Source organism: Juglans regia, chromosome 10, assembly GCF_001411555.2.
Source record: "Juglans regia cultivar Chandler chromosome 10, Walnut 2.0, whole genome shotgun sequence".
Classification (NCBI taxonomy): domain Eukaryota; kingdom Viridiplantae; phylum Streptophyta; class Magnoliopsida; order Fagales; family Juglandaceae; genus Juglans; species Juglans regia.
This window is the reverse complement of record NC_049910.1, coordinates 3,499,210-3,515,726: the sequence shown is the minus strand read 5'-3', so window position 1 is coordinate 3,515,726 and position 16,517 is coordinate 3,499,210. Positions and strand designations below refer to the sequence as shown.

The 16,517-nt window shown below is 38.5% G+C and overlaps 3 protein-coding genes and 1 pseudogene across 3 annotated transcripts; 1 reads left to right on the top strand and 3 right to left on the bottom strand.

Moving 5' to 3' along the window:
- The first annotated feature begins 445 nt into the window (after positions 1 to 445).
- Positions 446 to 1,521, top strand: LOC108984289. The gene has a single exon (XM_018956195.2). The coding sequence runs from the start codon at positions 573 to 575 to the stop codon at positions 1,263 to 1,265; it is 693 nt and encodes a 230-aa protein (XP_018811740.1). The 5' UTR covers positions 446 to 572; the 3' UTR covers positions 1,266 to 1,521.
- Positions 1,522 to 1,817: 296 nt separating this feature from the next.
- Positions 1,818 to 6,552, bottom strand: LOC108984297. The gene is made up of 5 exons (XM_018956201.2): positions 5,781 to 6,552; positions 5,577 to 5,644; positions 3,649 to 5,430; positions 2,960 to 3,071; positions 1,818 to 2,770 (listed from the first exon to the last, which is right to left on the bottom strand). Exons 1-5 carry the CDS (start codon positions 5,938 to 5,940, stop codon positions 2,034 to 2,036), a joined length of 2,859 nt encoding a protein of 952 aa, XP_018811746.1. The 5' UTR covers positions 5,941 to 6,552; the 3' UTR covers positions 1,818 to 2,033.
- Positions 6,553 to 10,390: 3,838 nt separating this feature from the next.
- On the bottom strand, positions 10,391 to 11,932 carry LOC108984292. Its single transcript, XM_018956197.2, has 2 exons — positions 11,805 to 11,932; positions 10,391 to 11,570 (listed from the first exon to the last, which is right to left on the bottom strand). The coding sequence occupies exon 2, from the start codon at positions 11,467 to 11,469 to the stop codon at positions 10,675 to 10,677; it is 795 nt and encodes a 264-aa protein (XP_018811742.1). The 5' UTR covers positions 11,470 to 11,570; positions 11,805 to 11,932; the 3' UTR covers positions 10,391 to 10,674.
- An 825-nt stretch (positions 11,933 to 12,757) lies between these two features.
- Positions 12,758 to 16,514, bottom strand: LOC108984298 (annotated as a pseudogene).
- Positions 16,515 to 16,517: the final 3 nt, after the last annotated feature.

Genomic DNA, 16,517 nt, shown 5'->3' with positions numbered 1-16,517 from the left:
CGACTCAAAAAAAAAAAAAAAAAATGCTTGCTGAATTCTTCAGACTATGAGTTTGGACCCTTTCTCATATACGATTTGGTCACATGGAGCCTAATTTGCAGCCATATGTAAATCGATCAAATGGCCGACTTGGCAACTTTTTTGTCAAAATCACAACAAAAATGTCCTTTTGAAAAAGCGACTTTGGTGTTGCCCTCAACGTACAATCCATGAATGGTCCGCAGGCACTCCCTACCAAAAACCCTAAACTTGAAGAATCCCATCCCTCTGGGATCCTATAAAATCGGGTAGATCCTAGACGTCCATCATGAATATCCAACTAATCAGACGGTTGTTATGGACTCGGTCATTTTTTTTTTATATATTTTTTTTTAAAATGGCCTCGATTAGAACGTTGGAACTTCCCAAAAGGTTAAAAAGAAGATTGGAAAGTGACGAACAGGCCTATCTTTATCTCTCTCTGTCCCTTACCCTCTCCTGAGTCTATCAGACCGTTGCAAGATCAAATTTTTAATTACAAAAGGTGAAGAGAGAACCCCAATAAGAAACTACAAAAAATATTCAGTCAATCGATGCTCTGCCGAACCTCAAGTTCATCAACAATGGCAGAGACCAACGGCTCTTTGCCGCAAACCCATCAACCGAATCCCGTGCTTCAGTCTCTCTTCCACGCCCTCGACCCCATATCTCTCATCCGCTCTCAGAATTCAAACTCCAATCAACCCGTTCCTCTCAGACTCATTACGGAGAGCTTTATCATGGAGAGAGGCCCCAGATACCGTGCATACGCTGAGCTGCGAGAAGCAAAGCTGAGAATGAAGGAAATAAAGCAACATGAACCGGAGCCGTACGAGCCAAAGCTTACCCCTCCAAAGAAACAGGTAAAGTTTCAAGGGAGTTTGGTCTCTAGGCCCCAAAGGTCCTCCCTTCTTGCGCAGTCGGTGCCCGATTTCGCAGCAGCATTGCGAAAAGAGAACCGGAAGCCGGTGATGACCCTTCCATCAGTGCAAGAGATGACACCGCCATCAAAGAACTGGTCCAAAGCTAATGGGGTTCTGTCCAATTCAAGAGGGAGCAAGTCGGCAAGTGCAGGGGAGAAGAGGGGTGGTGGTGCTGGGGGATTGTTGGCAAGGAAGAGCTATGCTAGTGTTGAGGAATTGAAAGGGCTGTCCTCGACCGCGGCGAATGCAATTAATGGAGAAAACCGGGGTGGAAGGAGCAGAAGAGGGATGGGGAAGACTGTTCTGGGGTACAGACAGTTTTGAACGTCCCGGTCGTGGCGGACCTGGCGGTATTTTTTCATATTGGATTTACAATTCATTCGTTTTTCTTTTCTTATTTGGAATTGGGTTTGTTTCACGAGTTTTTTAGAGTAATCTTTCACGGCGTTCTCCAGATGTTGAAGATGAAGTTGTTTCTTTTAGCTATGGATGCGAATATCAGATATGATTGTAATATACTGATTGAGATCCCGTAGATCTCTCTCTTCTTCCGTAATGGGATTTTAAAGACTTGAGGACATGGCCATCCGTCTGCATTGTTTGAAATTCCGTCTAAAAGCTTTTTGGAAAAAAGGGGTTAATTGGCATTCAATCTTTAGACTCACTGCATTAAATGCTAGTGTAGATGGTATAAGGTCGAGCTCCACTTGTTATGTCTGTATCTCTCGTAATTATAAAAGTATTTAAAATAGAAAATTATAATTATTACAAAATTAACCATTTGTCGATGACCAAACCACAAAAGAGATCCTTCTGACTGTTTTTATAAAACTGTAACAATCCTGCTTTGAAACAATGGACAGGCTCATTTCTGAGTGAGTTATCCCAGACTGAAATTTCACTAAACAAAAACCATTTTACAAACGGTTTGGCTATTTGAAGACAAGTTACATCCAAGAAGGCCTGTCTTTTTGGACAGTGCTAATCTTTTCAATCCAGTAGCCACTTTCAATACATACAATTTGATCAGTTTGTACAAAATCTTCATGGTTTATTTAACGGAGAAGGTCTGGTGAGTCAGCATACGAAATTTCAAAAGGAACCTGGCCTGCCATCCAAAAGGTCCATCACAATTTCCTCAATCAAAATTTGAAGTATGTTCCCATCAATTTCGGCACCAGTCTCAAATGCTTCAGTATCAAAATCTGTCCATTTCCTCAAGGAATGACTCATCTCCAATTCTATTATCTCATCTGGAATCATCCCAGCCAAATCTGTCCACCTTCTAACCTCCTCTGCAGCATCTAGAGTCAACTTCTCTGTACTCATGTATAATGGCAACCTTGACCATGTCTTGAATCCGGAGTTACAGTATTGACCATATTTTGAGTCTAAACATTCTACGATCAAGTCAAAAAGAAATGTCCGTAGGTGGTTTCTTTCTTTGGTGTCATCCAACCCGATAAAGCCAATATAATTTGTCCATGCAGTACGACCAAAAGATTCCATTCCATCAAGGAGATGAGGGCTAATAAGAAAACCTTTCATTCCATCAAAAGTATGCGGGGTTGCATTTCCAAACAAGAGTTCAGCATTCAAGATTACCTCCTTTGCTTGAGCGACCTTAATTCCCGTCAGTCCTGGCCCGGTAAGATTCAGGATGTCCAATATTTTCGAGACATGTCTGACATAATCGACTACCATCTGTCTCCTTTCCATCCCTTTATTTGATGAGGTTGCTGAATCCAAAAAATGGGCATCAGGTCCCAGTGGTTGTAACTGGTTATAGGAGTAATCCATAGGGTCGGGACACAACCTATGTCTGGGAACTGCAAGCAAAGATTGGAGGCAGAAATAAGAACACTTAGAAGAAATTAAAATCATATGTATGGGAAAGAAAAGGGATGTGTTTCAACAATTCATTTCAGAGATCAGTCAATCTAAAAAGGGTATACAAAGGCACTATGTATTTCTTTGTCCTCCAATCTCTAGAATGTTATTCGAGAGCTTTTTTTCACCTGGGCTTTCATCCAGACTACTAGAAGAAAACGAGGCCTCAAGAACAGATCCAGGGCTAAGATGATGACTTTGACATGTACTTCCAACCAGCCCTTCTATCTCTGCTTTAGTCTGAAGAAAGAAACGAGAGAAACTGCACTTGTTAGGAATAGACAATTGCTAAAACAGTATTCACTCAACAATAGCACAAAATCAAAGGGCATAAAGGACCAATAATAATCATATTTGAAAGCCAGCTATTAAACAATGAAACAAGCAGGCATATAAAATTCTTCCTAATCGACAAGGAAAACCTAGCTGAAGAAAGGAGCAAATTAAACTAATTGTCAGCAGTTTCCAGACACTTTAAATGCTAACCGACTGTTTGACACAAGTCGTCCTTTCATCCTAATGGTAAAAGACACTTTTATTATCCCAGATAAATGGTTAAGGTAATGATTCGTTTCCAACAAAGACGATTTTTAATAGGCTTACAAGTTGAGACATAAGTGTTCTAATGGTATCCCTACATGCATTCATTGACAGAAAAGGCAAAATATGGAATTAAAAATCCCAGTTAAAATAATAACGCCTGTTGGTTCTGCGTGGGTGGGTTGAATTGTCCAAACAGTAAAGATTTGGCTGAAGTAAAGCAACACGGCTGAAATACACAAACATAAGTTATGAAAGATTCTAGCATGACCAGTACCCTGAAAGCTATATCCTTATTGAACATATGACCATCCTGAGAGCAAGGTTGCTCTGCCCTGAAGGCAGATATTAACTCTTGGAGAATTATAGCAGCGGATGTCTTTACTGGAGCACCATTTATCAACTCTTCATCTTCTTGACGAGTCAATTCCTTCCATTTTTGTTCCAAAAGGACCCCTAAAGCATCTCTTGTCAATGGCAATGGCCTTTGAAAAGGTATCTTCCCATTTTCATCCCTCATTTTCTCCTCTATTTTTGCCGGAATTCCAGTCTTGTGCCTTACAGAGGAATTGAATGTAAAAGAAATAACATCGGTTTCCTTATTTCCATCAGCTCTTTCTCCCTCTCCTCGACCAGCTAATCTACCACTCACAGTATTTTGGTTCATGGATTGAGCATTAAGTCCCATGCATTTTCCACTCGAAGTATCAGTCCAAACATTTCTTTCTTTTGCAATAGTTGAACTGACAAAACCTGTACTTTCAGTTTGCCCGCTTGCATTTATTGTTCTCCTTTTTCGCACCAGAGTCCTTAACTGCTGTAAGGATTCATCCTGTCCGTTACAAACCTTCTTCACTGTGTCAAACCCAGAAGTGTCTACCTTACTAAGCACCCTGGGCCTGGTTCGGCCGGTTAGACTTCGGTTCAAAGTGACAAAATCTTTGGTCCCAGTAGCAGCATTTCCAGCTGATGAGACTCTTCGGCTCTGCAGATTACTTAGTTTAGACCTAGGTGGAATCTTATCCCTGCCTAACAACATTCGATCCACTGTTTGCAACTTCTGCTTGAAAGCCATGGAAGATGTTTTGTCTTCTTGAGGCTTGCATGTGTGGCTCGATAATTGCAATTGTCGTTGATCTTCGTGTGATAGAGGCACTCTTTCTGTAATTGGATCATTATTGTCTTGTAGATTGTCCTTTGCTTTGGCAACAAGAGGAAAGCCCTGGTCCTTACTTCTTAGGAAAAATGCCTCTCTTTCTTGCTCATGTGAGGATTCAGGTGGCCTTGGTTTACTCCATCCAGAATCCTGAGAAGCAACAACATTTGAAGCAAAAAAAGCAGATGGCTGTTCCTCTGCATTTGGTCCTAAGGCCACCAAATTACCACAATTTGTACAAGATGTCTGCCCCATCAAAGGATGGGCTAAACCCCCATTATAACTGGGTTGTTCCAATGTATCTGGTGACATAAACCTGGTTCTCTCTGTCTCCATCTCATCCTTGGGAGAATGATACAAAGAACTTGAATAAGTAAGAGCGCATTTAGCTCTGTTTGTAGCTTGCAAGCCTGGTTCCAAAATCTTAGTAGCAGCACCAATTAATCGAGAGCTTCGAGGCACATTCCTCCCAGAGGAAATCCTTGAACTCTTCACCGGTGAAGCAAGCTTTGGGTGATGATGATGGTGCTTTCTCGACCGTGACAAAACACTTTTAATTTGTAATGCCTCAGCTCCAAACCTAGTCACTGCCTGTCCCTCAAACAGCCCAGTCTTCTGAAGCTTCTGAGGCCTCGATTCCTGCTTGGTTCCTCCTTCGTTCCGATTCAACTCCTCCTTATAAAGCCCACCATGACTAGCCACAAATTTCTCCTCTTCAATACCATATTTATCAGAGAATGAAGGTTTCTTAGGCTTATCTCGATGCACAGTCGGCATGGATTCAAGACCCATTAGCCTAGCAACCAAACCAGGAGTCCGCATTTCATTCTTTTTCTCCAAATCCAACCGACGATTTCCAGATTTCTTCACATTTGGGAAACCCCCGCTGTTCTCATCAGCAATCTACGATTCAAACATAACCGGAATACCAAATTACAAAACAATAAACAAGGAGCTTTACAAGTAGAAGAGGGGCAGAAACAAAAATTCATAACCAAGAGACATACCAAACAGCAAGAACTCATATTTCTACAAAGTAAAATGCATACCAAATGGAGCTTGGAAATGGGCATCTTCTCATCCCCTTTAAACTTCGAGGAAGCTTTCTTTGCTCGAACTAATACACACAAGACAAAAATCAATTTTTTTTCCACGGGGAAATTTGTATTTTTGTTTTTGTGTGAACATAGCGAGAAATATAGTGAGAAATTATGAAGCAATGAGGGGTTTTGTCCTGTGGATAAGAGAGTGACCTGGAGGAAGGAGCTTCTTGGAGAAGAGCTTCTTCTTTGCGAATCTCCGGTTCCAATCAAAAAGCTGAAGGAAGATCCCAACACAACCACCAGGCCTATGCGTCCTCTTCTCTGTAGCAATGGCCAAAGAGGACGACGTGTTCCCGGTGTTCTCATTCATTTCTCCAAACCGGAAGGACAAATCCCCAAATCACCTCAACCACTCATATACAAGCAAAAAAAAAAAATTCACTAAAGCCTCCAAATTTCTCAAACCCAACCTTGCATTGTCATTAAAACATGCATTTACAGAAACCGAAACTACATTCCTAACTCTCTTAGAACTTTGAAGAAACAGCACCGAGTTCTACAATCAGACTCGAAATCCAGAGAGGAACTAGCGATAGCACAAATCCTAAAACATGAACCTTCCGTACAGAAATAACAATACCAATGCCAAATCTAATCAACAACAGACCAAAAAGCTGAATCCGGAAAGCAACACCTCGGAGCCAGCAAAACAACGACGCACGCTCCACGAAGCACAAGTGGAGACAGAGAGAGAGGGGGAGAGAGAGAACGCTGCCAGTAGTATCTGTATTTACAACGCTGCACACAACAACGACCTGAGCCCAAAAAGCTTTCGGTACAACAAAACTCGGAAAGAGATTGTCGACGAGAAGAGAAGATGAAGGGGGAAAAAGAATGGAATCATATGTATGTTTTCGAATAATCTTCGCAAAGCTGCCAAAGCTCCACAGATTGAAGAAGCTCGAGGCTCTGTGTGAGGCTCTCTGTCTCTCTGCTACTGGCCCACTGGGCTGAGCGCGCATGAGAGAGAGAGAGAGAGTTAAGTGACTAGGATAAGCTCTGAGAGGGGACAGAGAGAGGACCCCACGCGCACCAGATTATTGGTCAACACCTACGCAGCTATTTCATGATAATAAAATATGTTATAGTTTTTATAAAATATTTAATTTTACAATAAAAATAATTTTATGATTTAATTTATCATAGTAATTAGATAAATGTAAATTAAATTATATCAGTTTTAATTTATTTTTATAAAAAATTATAATTAAAATATTTTTCCATATTTAAACATACGAAAATATAAATAAATGTATATATTATTATCGAAAAGTAGTAGTTGATGGGTTTACTTTAGAGCGACCGACGTTGGCTTTATATTTGACTAAACCCGGTCTAATGATTAGTGATGGGCATGTCCTTCGAAACAGCCATGCATGCACGTAATTGTTCTACTTTTACGTCCACGTTTAGCTCATCAAAAAGAGTAACCATAGACCAGCAATCATAGATGCCTGAATTGTTTTCGCCATTACTATCATTATTTTATAAAAATATTTTTGTTTTAAAATATAATTGCATCAAAAGTTGAAAAAAATAATCGTAGGTTCCTTATTTTGAAATTTTCTCTAAAAAAGTCAGCTTCAATTCCTGTTAAATTAAACTATACGGTCAACCCAAACACAATAGGTTAAGCTAAACAAATTAGTCATTTAAATTCTAATACGACCTATTTAAATATCCGGTAACACGACACAACTGATTTTATATAAATGGATTGAATTGACCCGCATAATCCATTGAATATGATTAACATAATTTTACATAAAAATTAAAATATATTTTTATTAATAGTCACAATATCTAAAAAAAATTAATACTACATACTAACAAAAATAAAATATCAATATTTTTAGATTTTAACCTATAATAAATCAATATTATAAACCCAATAATAACAAATATGAGCATAAGTCCAAAATTACAATCATACAATAAAAACATAAACATATTAAAAAATACTAATATTACATGTTATTGCATGTTGATTTCAGATTAAGCGAGTCAATATTACAAATCAACAATAATAAATATGAGCATAAGTCTAAAATTACATTCCTAACAATAAAAATATAAGTATATTAAGAAATATCAATATTATAAGTAATTGTAGATTGATTTCAAATTAAGCGAATTGATCCATTTATTAATCATATCTTAACGAACTCATTTATATCAAACATAAATCTACTAATTTTACATGGTACTTGTATTGAATTGACGGAGATGTCACATGATATTGACACCCCTACTCCAAGATCTTATTTAATGATCAAACGGATATGAAGCCACTGCCGAATCCATATCATATCCGTTTGATCCGGCATTAATGCACTCCTCGCCACACAAACTTACCAATAAACTGGTGATCAATTTATTTCGATTATATAATCAAGAGTGGCGGATTTATATATATATATATATATATATATTTCTTGAAAGCAGTAATACTTCGATATTGATGCAACTGATGTTGTCAATTTAGTACCTCCATGCATACAATAGTACTACTAACATATAGTGTACACGAGTTTAGCAACTCGTTTTCTCTTGCATGCATGTATCCAAAATTTTAGGAATATTTCAGATCAGCGTACTCAAAAGTATATTCACAATGGGCAAGCAAACACCAAAAAGGAGACATTAACCATTGCATATATGAAAGCAATCTTGGCCTGTCATGCTGCATCTAGTACTCCATCCAGAGCATGCATGTGGTTTGCATTATATCATCTTCCGGATCCGGCCTCATCCCCCCACCTCTGCAGCCTCGCTCCTATTTCCCTTTATTCTCACAAGAGAACTGCTAAGACAAAAGAAAAAAAGGAAAATGATAGGATCCATTTATTCCGTTCTAATTTTTATTTTTTTATTTTTTAAAAGTATTTATTAAGAAAATATTATTAAATAATATTGTAAATTTTTTTCTTTTTCTAAAAATATTTAAGTGTTAAAAAAATAATATATAAAATAAAAAAGAAGAGCGGGATGCTTGAGCGGGATCCCCAACGGGATCCCTAACATTGCCCAAAGAAAAAATTACACACAAATAAACATACAAATTGATGTAATTTTACTAAATTCGTTAGATCTATTTTATAATAAAAGTAATTTTATAATTTGACGTATTACATTAAGTCATATCAATTTATAATTTATTTTTATATAATTTTTTTGTAGTTAAAATATATATTTTTCTCATAGTTATATATTATGCAATCTTAGCTAGACACCCTTTCCTGGCCTGGCCTTTTTCTAATGGGTAGCTATCAAGGAATCCTCCCGATAATTTTTTTTATGCATTTTTTAATTCCCTTAAATATTTAAAAAATAATTATAATATCGTTAAAAAATAATTTTTAATCACTAAATACGAAAATAAAAATACAAACTGTTCGGTACTCGTTGTCGGAACCCCTAATCTTCTTTTTCTAATGCAACAATTTTGCGAAGTTGACCAGTGCTAGTTTTCCTTTTGAGGAACCAAATAAAACAAAAAAACATAAAGCCACGACAATATCCTGAATCAGGCCGCCGGAACTCACGAAATGGTTCTTTCACAATCGGGTGCGTATATGATAAGTCAAGCCACGACAATATCCTGACGAGACAAAAAAAAAAACTTTGAAAAATCCTTTTTACAGTTTTACAGTTGGAGGAATAATAACAGGTTGCCCCTCAGCTTGGACAATTCCACGTAAAAATGGTCCTAAAAGTCCATGAATTAAGGTCCATTAAAGACGGTTAATCATTATAGAAATATTCTATTTATAAAGTGATTATATAAAAATAATCTTATAAATTGACGTGATTTGATGTGATTTATCAGATTATAAAATTATTTTTATTATAAAATAGATCTAACGAATCATATGAAATACGTCAATTTATAAGATTATTTTTATGTAATTCTTTTATAGATGTAGTAATCCTCTAATTATTAATACTCATTAAGAAAAAGGTCTTATAACTCAAAAACTTGTGATATGTTTTATCTACCCAACAAGTTCCCAGCAAACAATAATCAATGTTGCCAACCGATCCATTTCATGTGTAGATCTTTGTTTTCCCGATTTTAGTAGGAATTAGACCCTTTTACTTGAACAAAAGGTAGTCTGCAAATGATGATTCTTAATTGGTGGCGGCCGAAGCTCTCACAAAGAAATCAATGCTTGAACCCACATAAATTCATCCTCATGAATCCTCACGATATATGGATATAAAGGATCATGAGAAAATGATAAGCATATTGCAAAGCTAGCTCATCTAATAATTAACTGAGTCCATGAATATATAATTGATTCGAACCATGCATGCATAAGGCAATCTATATAATCCTTGACTCATCCTGTGGAAACATGTGGGACCAACACAACTAGCATGTCCTAATTTCCCAACGCAGATCATATCATGATAGGCATACAAATAAAAAAAAAAAAACAAGAAGAAACGGACGGGCCATGAGAAAATGACATGAAGAGCATATAAGATCATGGAGTTGGAATTCATTATGCAGGGAAAAACAAAGCAAAACAAAACAAGCTGATCAAAAGGTAGAACAGAGAAAAAGTTGTCAATTCATTACCTCCCATATATAATAACGATCAATTTATACCTAATCTTAACTTTTTACTCCTCAGGTAAAGAATATAAGATCAGATATTAAGGGAACCAAATCAAAGTATGTACATGATCACCATGAGTGATCAAATATCAAAAGCATAAAAAGAAGAACATGCACAGCATGCATGGGACAGCCATGAAAGCAACCATTACCTGTCATTTAGCGCTCCAAAGCATGTGCACTTGAATTATGCCATTCCTTGTCCCTTCCATCATATATAGGTCTCTCATCTATTTTTCTTATTGATACAAACCCTTTAGTACTCCTTCACATTAATCTAGATGCATGTATTTTAACTTCTTAATTACACATCAAGATAAATATACAAGTAATTAAAAACGATTCAATCCACACAATTTGCAAAGTTATATCGACAGGAAGTAGATATCATATATCATTAATTAGAGCAATTGAAGCCTGTCACTTCCTGCTCTTATGTCGATCTTTGCCACTGGAAAAGAATAGACCAAAGCCAAATGAATATGCTGTAGGAACATTCAGAATTGCAGGACTAATCGGAACATGAGCATTGGCATATAATCCATGACCTTTCTTCAATGGTGGCTTTCGATAACCCTTTGAAGCCCAAGATTGAGATGCTTTTATTGATGCATGCTTCTGAGAAGTACTAGTATTCTGCTTAGAATCTTGAGCATCATTTGACAATGGGGGTCGCTTGAGATTTGCTGCTGATCCTGTTGAGTTGCTCCGAGATAAAAGTGGTGGTAAAGGGCAGAAGCTGATCCTTCCGTATCCACTACCACAGCTGCTAGTACTCCGCGTAAACCGCCAAAAGAACTTGGAACTCTGCTTTTGATCATGATTCACTTCAGTACGGCCTGCACCCTTGCTAATTTCCATGGCGCTCTCTTGCTTTGAAATTTCACGCATAGCTCGTGGTGGTGGCAATGGAGGACGAGAGCCGAACTGATCATCCGTTTGCTTCATGGGAGTGATCTTTTTCTTGATTTCAGTGGGAAGAATTTTCCCATCGGAGAAAAGCTCGTCCGCAGCATAAGATTCTTGACCAAAACTCTCACGATGAACACAGAAGTCGAAATCGATGCTCGAGCTCAAACCCGAGGAGTTTGATCGAAGATCATGATGACGGCTTTCAACAGGTACAAGTACATCGGATTGGCAAAAATCATGGGAAAATGAAATTCTAGGACTCGTACCAGTATTCGAACTTTCCGAGTAGAGATCAACACCCATTTCTTGAACCTTGCGAGATTGAATTGGAGGAGCAATATATATCAGACAACGCGAGCTTGGAGGAAAATAGTTATGGCATTATGGGCAGTTTGACGATTTATCTGCAACAAAGAAGCAATAAAAGAGTCAAACGTAACAAAGTAGTCTTCAAATTGAGAGTCTCGGAGGCATAAAAGAATGCCCGAAAGCTTCGAATTGAACACGAAAATCTGGGAGAGGAGACAAAACAATATAGGTTTCTTGAAGAGTTGGAGATCATAACTAATTAAGGCCGGTAAACGAACTCAAAGGTAAAAACAAATGGAGTAGATTGAAATACGAGTCCTGTACTATACTTGTTGGCCGGAGACTGGGAGGCCGTAAAGAGACAAATTAGCAAGCGAGTCGACGTAGTTTTAATCACCAAGAACTAGCCGGCCTCAGTAGGCAGGCTGCATATTGTGCCTATCATGCATGTGATCTAGCAAAGTTATAATTCTGCTGGCTGCCTTGGGAGTGGTTTGGCCTATATATATATATATATATATATATATATATATATATATATATATGTTGTCTCCTGTGTAGTAGTGGAAGTAGAATATTAAATTGCTCGAACAACATTAAATATTTGATAAAAGTTATATGATCCATTTTATTTGGGATCCCAGAATTTGATAAAAATCTTTAGATAACTTGATCAATTCCTTTCTAATTAACCGATCTGTTCTACTTACGTACGTGCCCGGCCGGCATGGACAGCATGGCTACTGCAATATGCATGCTTGCAAATAAACATTTTCGAAGCCGGTGGGCTAAAATAATATTGGCCGCTCTACCACTCTTGGATATATGATCAATGTGATGCAAGCCGCTCTCATCCATTGTTACAAACGGCGAAACCCTTTCCTATTTCTTTTTTTGTTTTTTGTTTTTAAACACTAATCAAGCAATGGTATACTTGGGATCACAGCATTAATCATGACCAAAAATTCTTAGTGACAGCAAATTAACTGAGCATTGAAATGGAGCTAACAACCCGACGTTGCAAATGAAACAAGTGATGAGGGCTATTTTGAACAAACTAACCGAAATCTCTCACACAGAATGTGAAAATTAACGACAGAGCGTGAAATCAAGTAGAGGAGACATGCAAAACAATAAACACAGACTCTGCCAATTTAATTGACAGGTCAACACAGCAATGTAATTACAGTTCTTGGTCAACTGCATGCAGCACTGTCATGTGTCATGATGCAGGCAGTTGCAAACAACTTGAAAGTTTGAATAACTAACGATTACAAAGTTGTGGAAGAATCTTGTTGAGGTGACAATATTATTGTAGGCAAATTCGCGGAAGGTTTTGGTGGAAGTTGCAAATTAAGTTAAAAAAAAGGTAGCAAACGTAGTTTTTAACAGTGCTGATCCTACAGCGCCCCTGACTTATTTGGGACCCATTCTTTTCCAACAAAGAAGATTTCTTGCACAGTACCACTCTTCAAATCGAAATGTCAACACAATCACTTGATCATTCAAAAAATATGAATCCTATGATGCAACTCTATCCATTTTAGGTGTTGTAGTTTTATGAGTATTACGAAGTAGTACTGGTGGAAGAATCATGTTGAGCTGACCTCGTAGGAGAGTTCAGGAAAGGTTTTGGTGGAAATTGAGGTAATTCAGAGTTACATTCTAACATCTCTATCACCTTACCCATTGATGGCCGATCTGAAGGATTGGTCTGAATGCACCACAAACTCACCATTATCATCCTTTTTATCATGTTGTCTTGATCATCATCTGTAATATCCCCAGGAGTATCATAAGTCTCACCCTTTCCAAGTTTGTCATAAATCCAGTTAGGAAAATAATTTTCACTGCTATGAGAGAGCACCCCATCATCAAGATTTTTCCTTCCCGCAACCATTTCAAGAACCAACATGCCATAACTGTAGACGTCAGACTTGTGGGAGACTCCGCCAAAGAGTATCGACTAAATACTTCAGGGGCAATATATCCTGCAGTTCCTCTCATGCCCGTCATTGACACAATACTGATATCTTTTGTTTTGCATAGTTTAGCAAGACCAAAATCAGAGATTTTTGGGCACAAATTCTCATCCAAAAGTATATTGTGAGGTTTTATGTCAAAATGCAGAATCCTAGTCCTACAACCTCGGTGTAAATATTCTAGTCCTCGAGCAATGCCAACTGCAATTTGGAACACGGTATTGCTGTCCAAGTAACAATTTGTGATTGAAGATCCTTTCTCATGTATAAACTTATCAAGAGATCCATTTTGCACAAATTCATAAATTAGAGCTCTTTTAGTCCTCTCATAGCAAAAACCCAAAAGAGTGACTATATTGACATGTGATGTTCTACTAATGCTAGCCACTTCATTTATAAATTCTTCTCCGTTACCTTTGGACTCGCCCAAGACTTTCACTGCTACAATACGCCCATCAGGTAGCTCCCCTTTGAATACCACACCATATCCTCCTTGTCCTACTTTATATTTGAATGAGTTGGTCAGTTTCTTCACATCTGAATAAGTATATCGCTTCGGGGCCATTGATCCAAAATTCCTTAGGATTTCCTCCGCAGTGAAATGATCATTATTTGCATCTCTTTTCCACCAGACCATTGAATTATTTGATAAGTATCCTCTCTTAACACTGCAGATAATCACAAAACAGAGAACTGCAATTCCTGCCAAACCTGCAATTGGAAAATCATAACGCAAAAAGTGGTTTAAGTCAGTATTTCAGCAGGGCATCATTAATTGTTGGATCGGGAAAGAAAGAAATCACAACAACGTTTAAATGATGTTGATCTTCATACCAATGGTCATGATAAGCCACCAATTGAGCCTCGTTGATGATTCTGCAACAAGGACATGCAGAAAGTTAGAATGCTTTATAGGAGAGCGATGTTTGGACTACAAAGGGCGCAATGGAAACATAGGGGAATATCGAAACAAAAAGAAAATGTAAAATCCTCAAGGAGGGTGTACGTGCATGCATGTGATGTTGTGGGTAGACCGTGGAATGCCTTTACTAAAACTAAAGCAGACAGCAAATAATATCTTTTCCATATATGCCGAAAATTATGAATATTGGTATTCATACTTTATACAAATTTGGTGATAGAAGTTTGAAATAGTATCTAATACCGGCCAGAATAGGTCTGAAATAGAAATGGACAAAATAGATCACATGAACTAGATAGGCGTGTTCCATTACCGCTCTCATCTACAGCACTGTTCTTTGGAGAATGCTCCCTTTCATGTAAAATTGCTAAAATAACTCTTTTTCTATTAAGCTCGTAATAAGGTCGTTATAGATATTTAGTGGGGGGCGTGCATCAACTAAAAATCTCAGAACTCTGCTATACTAGAATTAGTAGGGCCACCAAGGTCGTTAAAGCACGGGCTACATGGAACACATTAATGACTAGGGCCACTAAATTCAATAGAGACAGGACAACTCAAGGATTGAAAAGCTGTTCTAAACAGAGATTATGAACTAGAGCGGCACCAAAATGAAACTTTTTTAGGTTCGGGCCGCATTCAAGTAGACAAAAAGCAAGAATGTGAGAGAGTGAAGGTAATAAGTAGGCTTTCAAGTAAGAGACGAAATTACATCCAATAGTCAAGAATAACACAAGAAATTGGAAGCTTGGTGTGATTTTTCAATATATGGAAGTCAAAGATACATCTAACCAGAACGCGACCATCATCAAGACCACCCCACTAAGGCCTTCAGCAATTAAGGTGGGAGTGTTAGGCTATTCAACTAGTCTAAATACTTATTCTAAATCACTCAAACCATCCGTAGGCACAAAGACATAGATTAGCACCACCCATTGCACTGTCTGTAATCCAAATTCAATAGGCTATTAAAATGTTTCCATTGCCATTTCTATGGATAAACAATGTCTGCCTTAGCCCGTTCCAAATTACCCATTTTGACAATTCATTTCTATCTCAACGATCATTCCCAAGAGAAAACGCTAATTTTGTCTAGAAAAAAGCTCGAATACCTGGTGGCAGGGGACAGGGTTGATTGTCGCAAAGGCAGATGGGTTGGCCTGAATCCTGATCAAATCCACACTGCCTACCGGAAACCAGACAATCGGCACACTTACCATAATTCACACTGAAACCCACCATCAAAACCTTAATAAGCGTTGTCCGATTGTTTGTGAGCTCAAATGCCTGAATCCTGATCAAATCCACACTGCCTACCAGAAACCAGACAATCGGCACACTTACCATAATTCACACTGAAACCCGCCATCAAAACCTTAATAAGCGTTGTCCGATTGTTTGTGAGCTCAAATGCTTCCGCCTTGAAGATTTTCTCTCTAAGACCAAAGCTACAGTTAACAATACGCAGAATCAGATCGGTTGGAACCGGACCGGTCCGAAAATAAGCGTCGTTACTAGAATTCTTATTGATCGTGCAATGGAATTGATTAGTAGGTGTCACTGAACTCAGATTAGAGCAACCGTAGTAGATGGTGAGGTCCTCAGTGTCCGTACCGTAAGGGAATACAGCGGGATTCAGAGTGTAATTAAAGAAGTGGTGAGGGCAGGTGTTGCTCCAGAGGTCGGAGCGGGCGAGGGTCATGGTTTTTGCGGTCTCGTTGAGACGGAGGACTCGGTAACTCATAAAAGAAACGGTCAAACTGGCAAAGTCGTTTTCGCAAGTGAGTCGGAACTCAGGATGGCCACATTCGGCCCGGCTGCCGAAGGGGTAGGAAAGGTTCTTGAAGGGCCCGCAGTCGAAGGTCTTGGGGCAATCGAAATAGGGGGCGGTGGCATTATCGGAGGGAAAGGACGTGGCGACGAAGACGGAGAAAAGGAGGAGGAAGACGGGAGGGAGAGTGATTGGGTGCATGGCGGAGGAGTGGAGAAGTGAGAAGGCATCATTATTGGAGTGGAGGCAATAGGATTAGAGGAAGTTTGGTTGGAGGAGGTTGACTAGTAACAGCGCTGCCATAGTTGACTTGGACTGTTCATCGAGTAGCCTTCGAAAAATGACCCATGATCCGTATCTTTCAACG